The sequence below is a fragment of the Oncorhynchus mykiss genome, chromosome 19, assembly GCF_057628025.1.
Source record: "Oncorhynchus mykiss isolate SJ-2025 chromosome 19, ASM5762802v1, whole genome shotgun sequence".
NCBI classification, from domain to species: Eukaryota; Metazoa; Chordata; class Actinopteri; order Salmoniformes; family Salmonidae; genus Oncorhynchus; species Oncorhynchus mykiss.
This window is the reverse complement of record NC_143040.1, coordinates 4,925,001-4,942,023: the sequence shown is the minus strand read 5'-3', so window position 1 is coordinate 4,942,023 and position 17,023 is coordinate 4,925,001. Positions and strand designations below refer to the sequence as shown.

The following is a 17,023-nucleotide window of genomic DNA, read 5'->3' as shown; positions in this document are numbered from 1 at the left end:
GATACAACATATCCTCCAATACCAGCTAAATCACTAAGATACAACATCTCCTCCACTACCAGCTAAATCACTAAGATACAACATCTCCTCCACTACCAGCTAAATCACTAAGATACAACATCTCCTCCACTACCAGCTAAATCACTGTAAGACACAACATCTCCTCCACCACCAGCTAAATCACTGTCAGATACAACATCTCCTCCACTACCAGCTAAATCACTAAGATACAACATCTCCTCCACTACCAGCTAAATTACTGTCAGATACAACATCTCCTCCACTACCAGCTAAATCACTAAGATACAACATCTCCTCCACTACCAGCTAAATCACTAAGATACAACATCTCCTCCACTACCAGCTAAATCACTAAGATACAACATCTCCTCCACTACCAGCTAAATCACTAAGATACAACATCTCCACTACCAGCTAAATCACTAAGATACAACATCTCCTCCACTACCAGCTAAATCACTGTAAGATACAACATCTCCTTCACTACCAGCTAAATCACTAAGATACAACATCTCCTCCACTACCAACATCTCCTCCACTACCAACTAAATCACTGTAAGATACAACATCTCCTTCACTACCAGCTAAATCACTAAGATACAACATCTCCTCCACTACCAGCTAAATCACTAAGATACAACATCTCCTCCACTACCAGCTAAATCACTAAGATACAACATCTCCTCCACTACCAGCTAAATCACTAAGATACAACATCTCCTCCACTACCAGCTAAATCACTGTAAGATACAACATCTCCTCCACTACCAACTACATCACTGTAAGATACAACATCTCCTTCACTACCAGCTAAATCACTAAGATACAACATATCCTCCAATACCAGCTAAATCACTAAGATACAACATCTCCTCCACTACCAGCTAAATCACTAAGATACAACATCTCCTCCACTACCAGCTAAATCACTAAGATACAACATCTCCTCCACTACCAGCTAAATCACTGTAAGACACAACATCTCCTCCACCACCAGCTAAATCACTGTCAGATACAACATCTCCTCCACTACCAGCTAAATCACTGTAAGATACAACATCTCCTCCACTACCAGCTAAATCACTAAGATACATCTCCTCCACTACCAGCTAAATCACTGTAAGACACAACATCTCCTTCACTACCAGCTAAATCACTGTAAGATACAACATCTCCTCCACTACCAGCTAAATAACTAAGATACAACATCTCCTCCACTACCAGCTAAATCACTAAGATACAACATCTCCTTCACTACCAGCTAAATCACTAAGATACAACATCTCCTCCACCACCAGCTAAATCACTGTAAGATACAACATCTCCTCCACTACCAGCTAAATCACTAAGATACAACATCTCCTCCACTACCAGCTAAATCACTAAGATACAACATCTCCTCCACCACCAGCTAAATCACTAAGATACAACATCTCCTCCACCACCAGCTAAATCACTAAGATACAACATCTCCTCCACTACCAGCTAAATCACTGTAAGATACAACATCTCCTCCACTACCAGCTAAATCACTAAGATAGAACATCTCCTCCACTACCAGCTAAATCACTGTAAGATACAACATGTCCTCCACTACCAGCTAAATCACTGATACAACATCTCCTCCACTACCAGCTAAATCACAGATACAACATCTCCTCCACTACCAGCTAAATCACTGTAAGACACATCTCCACCACCACCAGCTAAATCACTGTCAGATACAACATCTCCTCCACTACCAGCTAAATCACTAAGATACAACATCTCCTCCACTACCAGCTAAATCACTGTAAGACACAACATCTCCTCCACTACCAGCTAAATCACTGTAAGATACAACATCTCCTCCACTACCAGCTAAATAACTAAGATACAACATCTCCTCCACTACCAGCTAAATCACTAAGATAAAACATCTCCTTCACTACCAGCTAAATCACTGTAAGATACAACATCTCCTCCACCACCAGCTAAATCACTGTAAGATACAACATCTCCTCCACTACCAGCTAAATCACTAAGATACAACATCTCCTCCACTACCAGCTAAATCACTAAGATACAACATCTCCTCCACCACCAGCTAAATCACTAAGATACAACATCTCATCCACTACCAGCTAAATCACTGTAAGATACAACATCTCCTCCACTACCAGCTAAATCACTAAGATACAACATCTCCTCCACTACCAGCTAAATCACTGTAAGATACAACATCTCCTCCACTACCAGCTAAATCACTAAGATACAACATCTCCTCCACTACCAGCTAAATCACTGATACAACATCTCCTCCACTACCAGCTAAATCACTAAGATACAACATCTCCTCCACTACCAGCTAAATCACTGTAAGATACATCTCCTCCACTACCAGCTAAATCACTGTAAGATACAACATCTCCTCCACTACCAGCTAAATCACTGTAAGATACAACATCTCCTCCACTACCAGCTAAATCACTAAGATACAACATCTCCTTCACTACCAGCTAAATCACTGTCAGATACAACATCTCCTTCACTACCAGCTAAATCACTGTCAGATACAACATCTCCTCCACTACCAACTAAATCACTAAGATACAACATATCCTCCAATACCAGCTAAATCACTAAGATACAACATCTCCTCCACTACCAGCTAAATCACTAAGATACAACATCTCCTTCACTACCAGCTAAATCACTAAGATACAACATATCCTCCAATACCAGCTAAATCACTAAGATACAACATCTCCTCCACTACCAGCTAAATCACTAAGATACAACATCTCCACTACCAGCTAAATCACTAAGATACAACATCTCCTCCACTACCAGCTAAATCACTGTAAGACACAACATCTCCTCCACCACCAGCTAAATCACTGTCAGATACAACATCTCCTCCACTACCAGCTAAATCACTAAGATACAACATCTCCTCCACTACCAGCTAAATTACTGTCAGATACAACATCTCCTCCACTACCAGCTAAATCACTAAGATACAACATCTCCTCCACTACCAGCTAAATCACTAAGATACAACATCTCCTCCACTACCAGCTAAATCACTAAGATACAACATCTCCTCCACTACCAGCTAAATCACTAAGATACAACATCTCCTCCACTACCAGCTAAATCACTAAGATACAACATCTCCTCCACTACCAGCTAAATCACTGTAAGATACAACATCTCCTTCACTACCAGCTAAATCACTAAGATACAACATCTCCTCCACTACCAACATCTCCTCCACTACCAGCTAAATCACTAAGATACAACATCTCCTCCAATACCAGCTAAATCACTAAGATACAACATCTCCTCCAATACCAGCTAAATCACTAAGATACAACATCTCCTCCACTACCAGCTAAATCACTAAGATACAACATCTCCTCCACTACCAGCTAAATCACTAAGATACAACATCTCCTCCACTACCAGCTAAATCACTAAGATACAACATCTCCTCCACTACCAGCTAAATCACTGTAAGATACAACATCTCCTCCACTACCAACTACATCACTGTAAGATACAACATCTCCTTCACTACCAGCTAAATCACTAAGATACAACATATCCTCCAATACCAGCTAAATCACTAAGATACAACATCTCCTCCACTACCAGCTAAATCACTAAGATACAACATCTCCTCCACTACCAGCTAAATCACTAAGATACAACATCTCCTCCACTACCAGCTAAATCACTGTAAGACACAACATCTCCTCCACCACCAGCTAAATCACTGTCAGATACAACATCTCCTCCACTACCAGCTAAATCACTGTAAGATACAACATCTCCTCCACTACCAGCTAAATCACTAAGATACAACATCTCCTCCACTACCAGCTAAATCACTGTAAGACACAACATCTCCTTCACTACCAGCTAAATCACTGTAAGATACAACATCTCCTCCACTACCAGCTAAATCACTAAGATACAACATCTCCTCCACCACCAGCTAAATCACTAAGATACAACATCTCCTCCACCACCAGCTAAATCACTAAGATACAACATCTCCTCCACTACCAGCTAAATCACTGTAAGATACAACATCTCCTCCACTACCAGCTAAATCACTAAGATAGAACATCTCCTCCACTACCAGCTAAATCACTGTAAGATACAACATGTCCTCCACTACCAGCTAAATCACTAAGATACAACATCTCCTCCACTACCAGCTAAATCACTGATACAACATCTCCTCCACTACCAGCTAAATCACTGATACAACATCTCCTCCACTACCAGCTAAATCACAGATACAACATCTCCTCCACTACCAGCTAAATCACTGTAAGACACAACATCTCCACCACCACCAGCTAAATCACTGTCAGATACAACATCTCCTCCACTACCAGCTAAATCACTAAGATACAACATCTCCTCCACTACCAGCTAAATCACTGTAAGACACAACATCTCCTCCACTACCAGCTAAATCACTGTAAGATACAACATCTCCTCCACTACCAGCTAAATAACTAAGATACAACATCTCCTCCACTACCAGCTAAATCACTAAGATACAACATCTCCTTCACTACCAGCTAAATCACTAAGATACAACATCTCCTCCACCACCAGCTAAATCACTGTAAGATACAACATCTCCTCCACTACCAGCTAAATCACTAAGATACAACATCTCCTCCACTACCAACATCTCCTCCACTACCAACTAAATCACTGTAAGATACAACATCTCCTTCACTACCAGCTAAATCACTAAGATACAACATCTCCTCCAATACCAGCTAAATCACTAAGATACAACATCTCCTCCACTACCAGCTAAATCACTAAGATACAACATCTCCTCCACTACCAGCTAAATCACTAAGATACAACATCTCCTCCACTACCAGCTAAATCACTAAGATACAACATCTCCTCCACTACCAGCTAAATCACTGTAAGATACAACATCTCCTCCACTACCAACTACATCACTGTAAGATACAACATCTCCTTCACTACCAGCTAAATCACTAAGATACAACATATCCTCCAATACCAGCTAAATCACTAAGATACAACATCTCCTCCACTACCAGCTAAATCACTAAGATACAACATCTCCTCCACTACCAGCTAAATCACTAAGATACAACATCTCCTCCACTACCAGCTAAATCACTAAGATACAACATCTCCTCCACTACCAGCTAAATCACTGTAAGACACAACATCTCCTCCACCACCAGCTAAATCACTGTCAGATACAACATCTCCTCCACTACCAGCTAAATCACTGTAAGATACAACATCTCCTCCACTACCAGCTAAATCACTAAGATACAACATCTCCTCCACTACCAGCTAAATCACTGTAAGACACAACATCTCCTTCACTACCAGCTAAATCACTGTAAGATACAACATCTCCTCCACTACCAGCTAAATCACTAAGATACAACATCTCCTCCACCACCAGCTAAATCACTAAGATACAACATCTCCTCCACCACCAGCTAAATCACTAAGATACAACATCTCCTCCACTACCAGCTAAATCACTGTAAGATACAACATCTCCTCCACTACCAGCTAAATCACTAAGATAGAACATCTCCTCCACTACCAGCTAAATCACTGTAAGATACAACATGTCCTCCACTACCAGCTAAATCACTAAGATACAACATCTCCTCCACTACCAGCTAAATCACTGATACAACATCTCCTCCACTACCAGCTAAATCACTGATACAACATCTCCTCCACTACCAGCTAAATCACAGATACAACATCTCCTCCACTACCAGCTAAATCACTGTAAGACACAACATCTCCACCACCACCAGCTAAATCACTGTCAGATACAACATCTCCTCCACTACCAGCTAAATCACTAAGATACAACATCTCCTCCACTACCAGCTAAATCACTGTAAGACACAACATCTCCTCCACTACCAGCTAAATCACTGTAAGATACAACATCTCCTCCACTACCAGCTAAATAACTAAGATACAACATCTCCTCCACTACCAGCTAAATCACTAAGATACAACATCTCCTTCACTACCAGCTAAATCACTAAGATACAACATCTCCTCCACCACCAGCTAAATCACTGTAAGATACAACATCTCCTCCACTACCAGCTAAATCACTAAGATACAACATCTCCTCCACTACCAGCTAAATCACTAAGATACAACATCTCCTCCACCACCAGCTAAATCACTAAGATACAACATCTCATCCACTACCAGCTAAATCACTGTAAGATACAACATCTCCTCCACTACCAGCTAAATCACTAAGATACAACATCTCCTCCACTACCAGCTAAATCACTGTAAGATACAACATCTCCTCCACTACCAGCTAAATCACTAAGATACAACATCTCCTCCACTACCAGCTAAATCACTGATACAACATCTCCTCCACTACCAGCTAAATCACTAAGATACAACATCTCCTCCACTACCAGCTAAATCACTGTAAGCTACAACATCTCCTCCACTACCAGCTAAATCACTGTAAGATACAACATCTCCTCCACTACCAGCTAAATCACTAAGATACAACATCTCCTCCACTACCAGCTAAATCACTGTAAGATACAACATCTCCTCCACTACCAGCTAAATCACTGTAAGATACAACATCTCCTCCACTACCAGCTAAATCACTAAGATACAACATCTCCTCCACTACCAGCTAAATCACTAAGATACAACATCTCCTCCACTACCAGCTAAATCACTGATACAACATCTCCTCCACTACCAGCTAAATCACTAAGATACAACATCTCCTCCACTACCAGCTAAATCACTGTAAGCTACAACATCTCCTCCACTACCAGCTAAATCACTGTAAGATACAACATCTCCTCCACTACCAGCTAAATCACTAAGATACAACATCTCCTCCACTACCAGCTAAATCACTAAGATACAACATCTCCTCCACTACCAGCTAAATCACTAAGATACAACATCTCCTCCACTGCCAGCTAAATCACTGTAAGATACAACATCTCCTCCACTACCAGCTAAATCACTGTAAGATACATCTCCTCCACTACCAGCTAAATCACTGTAAGATACAACATCTCCTCCACTACCAGCTAAATCACTAAGATACAACATCTCCTCCACTACCAGCTAAATCACTGTAAGATACAACATCTCCTCCACTACCAGCTAAATCACTGTAAGATACAACATCTCCTCCACTACCAGCTAAATCACTGTAAGATACAACATCTCCTCCACTACCAGCTAAATCACTGTAAGATACAACATCTCCTCCACTACCAGCTAAATCACTAAGATACAACATCTCCTCCACTACCAGCTAAATCACTGAAAGATACAACATCTCCTCCACTACCAGCTAAATCACTAAGATACAACATCTCCTCCACTACCAGCTAAATCACTGTAAGATACAACATCTCTTCCACTACCAGCTAAATCACTGTAAGATACAACATCTCTTCCACTACCAGCTAAATCACTAAGATACAACATCTCCTCCACCACCAGCTAAATCACTGTAAGATACAACATCTCCTCCACTACCAGCTAAATCACTGTAAGATACAACATCTCCTCCTCCACCAGCTAAATCACTAAGATACAACATCTCCTCCACTACCAGCTAAATCACTGTAAGATACAACATCTCCTCCACCACCAGCTAAATCACTTTAAGATACAACATCTCCTCCACCACCAGCTAAATCACTGTAAGATACAACATCTCCTCCACCACCAGCTAAATCACTGTAAGATACATCTCCTCCACTACCAGCTAAATCCCTAAGATACAACATCTCCTCCACTTCCTTCTCTCTCTCCTCCTCTCAATTCCCTTCCTTCTCTCTGTCTCTCCTCTTCTCAATTCCCTTCCTTCTCTCTGTCTCTCCTCTTCTCAATTCCCTTCCTTCTCTCTGTCTCTCCTCTTCTCAATTCCCTTCCTTCTCTCTGTCTCTCCTCTTCTCAATTCCCTTCCTTCTCTGTCTCTCCTCTTCTCAATTCCATTCCTTCTCTCTCTCTCTTCTCAATTCCCTTCCTTCTCTGTCTCTCCTCTTCTCAATTCCATTCCTTCTCTCTCTCTCTTCTCAATTCCCTTCCTTCTCTCTCTCTCTCCTCTTCTCAATTCCCTTCCTTCTCTCTCTCTCCTCTTCTCAATTCCCTTCCTTCTCTCTGTCTCTCCTCCTCTCAATTCCCTTCCTTCTCTCTCTCTCTTCTCAATTCCCTTCCTTCTCTCTCTCTCTCTCTCTCAATTCCCTTCCTTCTCTCTCTCTCCTCTTCTCAATTCCCTTCCTTCTCTCTGTCTCTCCTCTTCTCAATTCCATTCCTTCTCTCTCTCTCCTCTTCTCAATTCCCTTCCTTCTCTGTCTCTCCTCTTCTCAATTCCCTTCCTTCTCTCTCTCTCCTCTTCTCAATTCCCTTCCTTCTCTCTGTCTCTCCTCTTCTCAATTCCATTCCTTCTCTCTCTCTCCTCTTCTCAATTCCCTTCCTTCTCTCTCTCTCCTCTTCTCAATTCCCTTCCTTCTCTGTCTCTCCTCTTCTCAATTCCATTCCTTCTCTCTCTCTCTTCTCAATTCCCTTCCTTCTCTCTCTCTCTCCTCTTCTCAATTCCCTTCCTTCTTTGTCTCATTGAATTGCCATATGATAATCAGTGTAAAACAGATAAGCCAGAGTTGTTTAAAACCAAGATATCAATTTTTAAAGAGGTCCTACTACTGTAAAATGGTCAAACCCAAGATGTTATAAACTTAAAGATGTCCCTACTCTACTCCCCTCAGGTTCAGCAGGGCAGGACGGGGAATGAGAAGGAAGTGAGTTTACCCATCCACACGTCCAAACCTGACTTCACCACTACAGCCAACATCTACAAGTCATCCATGAACACTACCAGGTAAGAGCTGTACACAGGTCCTCAGATGAATAAGAGCTGTACACAGGTCCTCAGATGAATAAGAGCTGTACACAGGTCATCAGATGAATAAGAGCTGTACACAGGTCCTCAGATGAATAAGAGCTGTACACAGGTCCTCAGATGAATTAGAGCTGTACACAGGTCCTCAGATGAATTAGAGCTGTACACAGGTCCTCAGATGAATAAGAGCTGTACACAGGTCCTCAGATGAATAAGAGCTGTACACAGGTCATCAGATGAATAAGAGCTGTACACAGGTCCTCAGATGAATAAGAGCTGTACATAGGTCCTCAGATGAATAAGAGCCGTAAGCTTAGCATAGGACAGGTAGAGACAGATCGTAAGGTTAGCTTAGGACAGGTACATATAGACGGACTGTAAGGTTATCCTAGGACAGGTACAGACAGTAAGGTTAGCCTAGGACAGGTACAGACAGTAAGGTTAGCCTAGGACAGGTACAGACAGTAAGGTTAGCCTAGGACAGGTACAGACAGTAAGGTTAGCCTAGGACAGGTACAGACAGTAAGGTTAGCCTAGGCCAGGAACAGACAGTAAGGTTAGCTTAGGACAGGAACAGACAGTAAGGTTAGCCTAGGACAAGTACAGACGGTAAGGTTAGCCTAGGACAAGTACAGACGGTGAGGTTATCCTAGGACAGGTTAAGAGACGGTGAGGTTATCCTAGGACAGGTTAAGAGACGGTGAGGTTATCCTAGGACAGGTTAAGAGACGGTGAGGTTATCCTAGGACAGGTTAAGAGACGGTGAGGTTATCCTAGGACAGGTTAAGAGACAGTGAGGTTATCCTAGGACAGGTTAAGAGACGGTGAGGTTATCCTAGGACAGGTTAAGAGACGGTGATGTTATCCTAGGACAGGTTAAGAGACGGTGAGGTTATCCTAGGACAGGTTAAGAGACAGGTTATCCTAGGACAGATACAGACAGTGAGGTTATCCTAGGACAGGTTAAGAGACGGTAAGGTTATCCTAGGACAGGTTAAGAGACAGTAAGGTTATCCTAGGACACGTTAAGAGACATGATAGAGACTCATGTATTAGCTCTGGTAGAGGATTTGGCAAAACACTGTCTGGCAGTGGACAGACAGACAGACACAGACAAGCAGACAGACAGACAAGCAGACAGACAAGCTGACAGACAGGCTGACACAGACAGACAGGCTGACAGACAGACAGAGACAAGCAGATAGATAGACACAGACAGGCAGACAGACAGACAAGCTGACAGACAGGCTGACACAGACAGACAGGCTGACACAGACAAGCAGACAGACAGACACAGACAGGCAGACAGACAGACAAGCTGACAGACAGGCTGACACAGACAGACAGGCTGACACAGACAGACAGGCTGACACAGACAGGCAGACAGACAGACAGGCAGACAGACAGGCAGACAGACAAGCAGACAGACAGGCAGACAGACAAGCTGACAGACAGGCTGACACAGACAGACAGGCAGACAGACAGACAGACAGAGACAAGCAGATAGATAGAAAGACAGACAGTGAGTGAGTGACAGATAGAGGTAGAGAGAAAGAGAGCGAGAGATGGACAGAAGGACAGACAGACAGAGATGCAGTAGACTGCTTGCTTCCGTTTTTCTCCTCTCACTGTACACACGAATGAGTTCCTCTGAGTTCCTCTGAGTGTGTGAGGGGAGGTCTAACTGTGTCTCCCTCCTTCTCCCCCTGATGGTAGGATCTCCCCCCCACAGTGGACTGCTCCCCCCGTCCAGGACATGTCCTACTATACGTGAGTGGGATGGGGCTTGTTCACATCAACACACTGATACATCCATGTAGAGTATTGTCTTTTCCAGATGAGTGGGATGGGGCTTGTTCTCACAACACACTGATACATCCATGTAGAGTATTCTGTCTTTTCCAGATGAGTGGGATGGGGCTTGTTCTCATCAACACACTGATACATCCATGTAGAGTATTGTCTTTTCCAGATGAGTGGGATGGGGCTTGTTCTCACAACACACTGATACATCCATGTACAGTATTCTGTCTTTTCCAGATGAGTGGGATGGGGCTTGTTCTCACAACACACTGATACATCCATGTAGAGTATTCTGTCTTTTCCAGATGAGTGGGATGGGGCTTGTTCTCACAACACACTGATACATCCATGTACAGTATTCTGTCTTTTCCAGATGAGTGGGATGGGGCTTGTTTACACAACACACTGATACATCCATGTAGAGTATTGTGTCTTTTCCAGATGCTATTTAAAACACAGAATAAACTCATTTTAATTTCCCTCGGCCGATAAACCAGTGACAAACGTTGTGGTTGCATCGCGTCGTTAGGGCACAACGTGGTAGCGTTGTCACCACGGCAACGTTAAGTTTAACGGGAGTCATCATCTTGGCAACAGTAAAGACATTTAAATGCAACACACGTATGCACGTTGACTCACGTGTGTGTGTGACAGGTGATAGCCATGTTATAGACATGTCATAACAGATTCTACATCATATGTGTATTAGTGCTGCTGTGTGTTGTCCTTTCTGACTTTAGTGTCCTGTCTGTGGTGGTTAGGTACTGATCTGTCTGTGGTGGTTAGGTACTGATCTGTCTGTGGTGGTTAGGTACTGATCTGTCTGTGGTGGTTAGGTACTGATCTGTCTGTGGTGGTTAGGTACTGATCTGTCTGTGGTGGTTAGGTACTGATCTGTCTGTGGTGGTTAGGTACTGATCTGTCTGTGGTGGTTAGGTACTGATCTGTCTGTGGTGGTTAGGTACTGATCTGTCTGTGGTGGTTAGGTACCCCGATCTGTCTGTGGTGGTTAGGTACCCCGATCTGTCTGTGGTGGTTAGGTACCCCGATCTGTCTGTGGTGGTTAGGTACCCCGATCTGTCTGTGGTGGTTAGGTACCCCGATCTGTCTGTGGTGGTTAGGTACCCCGATCTGTCTGTGGTGGTTAGGTACCCCGATCTGTCTGTGGTGGTGAGGTACCCCGATCTGTCTGTGGTGGTTAGGTACCGAACTGTCTGTGGTGGTTAGGTACCGATCTGTCTGTGGTGGTTAGGTACCGATCTGTCTGTGGTGGTTAGGTACCGATCTGTCTGTGGTGGTTAGGTACCCCGATCTGTCTGTGGTGGTTAGGTACCGATCTGTCTGTGGTGGTTAGGTACCCTGATCTGTCTGTGGTGGTTAGGTACCCCGATCTGTCTGTGGTGGTGAGGTACCCCGATCTGTCTGTGGTGGTTAGGTACCCCGATCTGTCTGTGGTGGTTAGGTACCGAACTGTCTGTGGTGGTTAGGTACCGATCTGTCTGTGGTGGTTAGGTACCGATCTGTCTGTGGTGGTTAGGTACCGATCTGTCTGTGGTGGTTAGGTACCGATCTGTCTGTGGTGGTTAGGTACCCCGATCTGTCTGTGGTGGTTAGGTACCGATCTGTCTGTGGTGGTTAGGTACCCTGATCTGTCTGTGGTGGTTAGGTACCCCGATCTGTCTGTGGTGGTGAGGTACCCCGATCTGTCTGTGGTGGTTAGGTACCCCGATCTGTCTGTGGTGGTGAGGTACCCCGATCTGTCTGTGGTGTGGTGGTTAGGTACCCCGATCTGTCTGTGGTGTGGTGGTTAGGTACCCCGATCTGTCTGTGGTGTGGTGGTTAGGTACCCCGATCTGTCTGGTGTGGTGGTTAGGTACCGATCTGTCTGTGGTGGTTAGGTACCGATCTGTGCATGTGGCTGTGTATTAGTTGGTAGAGAGTATAGACGGTAAACTCAGTGTTAATGACTGAGTAGACGGCAGGTAGTCTAGTGGTTAAGAGCGTTGTCTTAGTCGTTAATGACTGAGTAGACGGCCAGGTAGTATGGTGGTTAACAGCGTTGTCTTAGTCGTTAATGACTGAGTAGACGGCCAGGTAGTATGGTGGTTAACAGCGTTGTCTTAGTCGTTAATGACTGAGTAGACGGCCAGGTAGTCTGGTGGTTAACAGCGTTGTCTTAGTCGTTAATGACTGAGTAGACAGCAGGTAGTCTAGTGGTTAACAGCGTTGTCTTAGTCGTTAATGACTGAGTAGACGGCCAGGTAGTCTAGTGGTTAAGAGCGTTGTCTTAGTCGTTAATGACTGAGTAGACGGCCAGGTAGTCTAGTGGTTAACAGCGTTGTCTTAGTCGTTAATGACTGAGTAGACGGCCAGGTAGTCTAGTGGTTAAGAGCGTTGTCTTAGTCGTTAGTGACTGAGTAGACAGCCAGGTAGTCTAGTGGTTAAGAGCGTTGTCTTAGTCGTTAATGACTGAGTAGACGGCAGGTAGTCTAGTGGTTAACAGCGTTGTCTTAGTCGTTAATGACTGAGTAGACGGCCAGGTAGTCTAGTGGTTAAGAGCGTTGTCTTAGTCGTTAATGACTGAGTAGACGGCAGGTAGTCTAGTGGTTAAGAGCGTTGTCTTAGTCGTTAGTGACCGAGTAGACGGCCAGGTAGTCTAGTGGTTAAGAGCGTTGTCTTAGTCGTTAATGACTGAGTAGACGCCAGGTAGTCTAGTGGTTAAGAGACGGCCAGGTAGTCTAGTGGTTAAGAGCGTTGTCTTAGTCGTTAGTGACTGAGTAGACGGCAGGTAGTCTAGTGGTTAAGAGCGTTGTCTTAGTCGTTAATGACTGAGTAGACGGCCAGGTAGTCTAGTGGTTAAGAACGTTGTCTTAGTCGTTGATGACTGAGTAGACGGCCAGGTAGTCTAGTGGTTAAGAGCGTTGTCTTAGTCGTTAGTGACTGAGTAGACGGCAGGTAGTCTAGTGGTTAAGAGCGTTGTCTTAGTCGTTAGTGACTGAGTAGACAGCAGGTAGTCTAGTGGTTAAGAGCGTTGTCTTAGTCGTTAGTGACTGAGTAGACAGCCAGGTAGTCTAGTGGTTAAGAGCGTTGTCTTAGTCGTTAATGACTGAGTAGACGCCAGGTAGTCTAGTGGTTAAGAGCGTTGTCTTAGTCGTTAATGACTGAGTAGACGGCAGGTAGTCTGGTGGTTAAGAGCGTTGTCTTAGTCGTTAGTGACTGAGTAGACGGCAGGTAGTCTAGTGGTTAAGAGCGTTGTCTTAGTCGTTAATGACTGAGTAGACGGCCAGGTAGTCTAGTGGTTAACAGCGTTGTCTTAGTCGTTAATGACCGAGTAGACAGCAGGTAGTCTAGTGGTTAACAGCGTTGTCTTAGTCGTTAGTGACTGAGTAGACGGCAGGTAGTCTAGTGGTTAAGAGCGTTGTCTTAGTCGTTAATGACTGAGTAGACGCCAGGTAGTCTAGTGGTTAAGAGACGGCAGGTAGTCTAGTGGTTAAGAGCGTTGTCTTAGTCGTTAATGACTGAGTAGACGGCAGGTAGTCTAGTGGTTAAGAGCGTTGTCTTAGTCGTTAGTGACTGAGTAGACGGCCAGGTAGTCTAGTGGTTAAGAGCGTTGTCTTAGTCGTTAGTGACTGAGTAGACGGCCAGGTAGTCTAGTGGTTAACAGCGTTGTCTTAGTCGTTAATGACCGAGTTGGCAGCAGGTAGTCTAGTGGTTAAGAGCGTTGTCTTAGTCGTTAATGACTGAGTAGACGGCCAGGTAGTCTAGTGGTTAACAGCGTTGTCTTAGTCGTTAATGACCGAGTAGACAGCAGGTAGTCTAGTGGTTAACAGCGTTGTCTTAGTCGTTAGTGACTGAGTAGACGGCAGGTAGTCTAGTGGTTAAGAGCGTTGTCTTAGTCGTTAATGACTGAGTAGACGCCAGGTAGTCTAGTGGTTAAGAGACGGCAGGTAGTCTAGTGGTTAAGAGCGTTGTCTTAGTCGTTAATGACTGAGTAGACGGCAGGTAGTCTAGTGGTTAAGAGCGTTGTCTTAGTCGTTAGTGACTGAGTAGACGGCCAGGTAGTCTAGTGGTTAAGAGCGTTGTCTTAGTCGTTAGTGACTGAGTAGACGGCAGGTAGTCTAGTGGTTAAGAGCGTTGTCTTAGTCGTTAATGACTGAGTAGACGCCAGGTAGTCTAGTGGTTAAGAGACGGCAGGTAGTCTAGTGGTTAAGAGCGTTGTCTTAGTCGTTAATGACTGAGTAGACGGCAGGTAGTCTAGTGGTTAAGAGCGTTGTCTTAGTCGTTAGTGACTGAGTAGACGGCCAGGTAGTCTAGTGGTTAAGAGCGTTGTCTTAGTCGTTAGTGACTGAGTAGACGGCCAGGTAGTCTAGTGGTTAAGAGCGTTGTCTTAGTCGTTAGTGATTGAGTAGACGGCCAGGTAGTCTAGTGGTTAAGAGCGTTGGGGCCTGTAACCGAAAGGTTGCTTGTTCGAATCCCAGAGCCAACTAGACGAAACATCTCATCTTGAGCCAAAAGGCCCTTAGTCGTGACAGCTTCCTGTTTGTTGTTCCGGAGGAGATGGTCTGCTGAGTGACTCACGTTGTACGCCGTGGGGTTGTGTTCAGGAAGACCAGTGGTACGATCGACGTGATTGGAGGAGGGACCGCTACCATCAGCAGAGTGGAGGGACGACGAAGACACAACCTGGAGGGAAACAACATCCAGGTACGCGCACACACACACACACACACACACACACACACACACACACCTGGAGGGAAACAACATCCAGGTACACACACACACACACACACACACCTGGAGGGAAACAACATCCAGGTACACACACACACACACACACAACCCAATATTTAGGAAGTTGTTCTTAATGTTTTGTAAACTCAGTGTAATATTACGTGAGCTAAACAGAAAAAAATATATATTATTGATTTAAATAAAATAATGAGCCATACATTGACACATCAAGTCCAAAACGGCAGTTAAAAACCATAAATATCGAGGTCGTTTTAAATCTTCCAGGAACTCATCATCTTTAATTTCCTGAGGAAAACAGTCCCTGCTGTTATGAAAACCTTATGTTGACACCCAGAGTCACATTTGAGTTTTTTTTGTATTTTCAACAGGTTTTTAAAGGACTTTTTAGCCTGGTATCGTAGTAATACTGGTGTCGGGACCAACCCTACACGAACACATGAAATGACATGGCCGACATAGCAGTCCATGTACCCATTCTGTTGGCTGTTGAATCACGAACCCGGTTGTGATTTGGCTGTTTCTTCGTTGTCTCAGGTGATTTCGGAACACTCGTCGTCGGACGCTGAGCAAAACCCCAACAAGATGCCCCCCTTCTTCCCCCCCGGGCCCCTCCCCCCAAACATCCCTCCTCCCCCATTCCTTCCCCCTCCTCCCAACGTCAGCCAGGCTCCCCCTCTCATCCCCCCACCAAGTAAGTCTACACCTCTCTCACTTTGTCATTCTTTCTCGCTCTCCCCCATCGGTCTCTCTCTCTGTCTCTCTCTCTGTCTCTCTCTCTGTCCCCCCGTCTCTCTCTCTGCCTCCTCTCTCTCTGCCTCCTCTCTCTCTGCCTCCTCTCTCTCTGCCTCCTCTCTCTCCCCCGTCTCTCTCTCTCCCCCCGTCTCTCTCTCTCTCTCCCCCCGTCTCTCTCTCTCTCTCCCCCCGTCTCTCTCTCTCTCTCTCCCCCGTCTCTCTCTCTCTCTCCCCCCGTCTCTCTCTCTCTCTCTCTCTCTCTCTGCCTCCTCTCTCTCCCCCGTCTCTCTCTCCCCCGTCTCTCTCTCCCCCGTCTCTCTCTCTCTCCCCCCGTCTCTCTCTCTCTCCCCGTCTCTCTCTCTCTCCCCCCGTCTCTCTCTCTCTCCCCCCGTCTCTCTCTCTCTCCCCCCGTCTCTCTCTCTCTCTCCCCCGTCTCTCTCTCTCTCTCCCCCCGTCTCTCTCTCTCTCTCCCCCCGTCTCTCTCTCTCTCTCCCCCGTCTCTCTCTCTCTGCCTCCTCTCTCTCCCCCGTCTCTCTCTCCCCCGTCTCTCTCTCCCCCGTCTCTCTCTCTCCCCCGTCTCTCTCTCTCCCCCCGTCTCTCTCTCTCTCCCCCCGTCTCTCTCTCTCCCCCCGTCTCTCTCTCTCTCTCCCCCCGTCTCTCTCTCTCTCTCCCCCCGTCTCTCTCTCTCTCTCCCCCGTCTCTCTCTCTCTCTCCCCCCGTCTCTCCCCCCGTCTCTCTCTCCCTCTCTCTCTCTGCCTCCTCTCTCTCTGC

The 17,023-nt window shown here is 45.2% G+C and overlaps 1 protein-coding gene across 2 annotated transcripts in view; it reads left to right on the top strand.

The window, feature by feature from the left end:
- LOC110515636 (pre-mRNA 3'-end-processing factor FIP1) overlaps positions 1-17,023 on the top strand; it is a 47,353-nt gene that overhangs the window by 10,949 nt on the left and 19,381 nt on the right. For both annotated transcript variants that reach the window (XM_090209914.1, XM_090209915.1), the window contains exons 8-11: positions 8,829-8,941; positions 10,679-10,732; positions 15,370-15,469; positions 16,055-16,211. In XM_090209914.1, the coding sequence (XP_090066040.1) occupies positions 8,829-8,941; positions 10,679-10,732; positions 15,370-15,469; positions 16,055-16,211 (424 nt within the window). The remainder of the gene's footprint in view (positions 1-8,828; positions 8,942-10,678; positions 10,733-15,369; positions 15,470-16,054; positions 16,212-17,023) is intronic.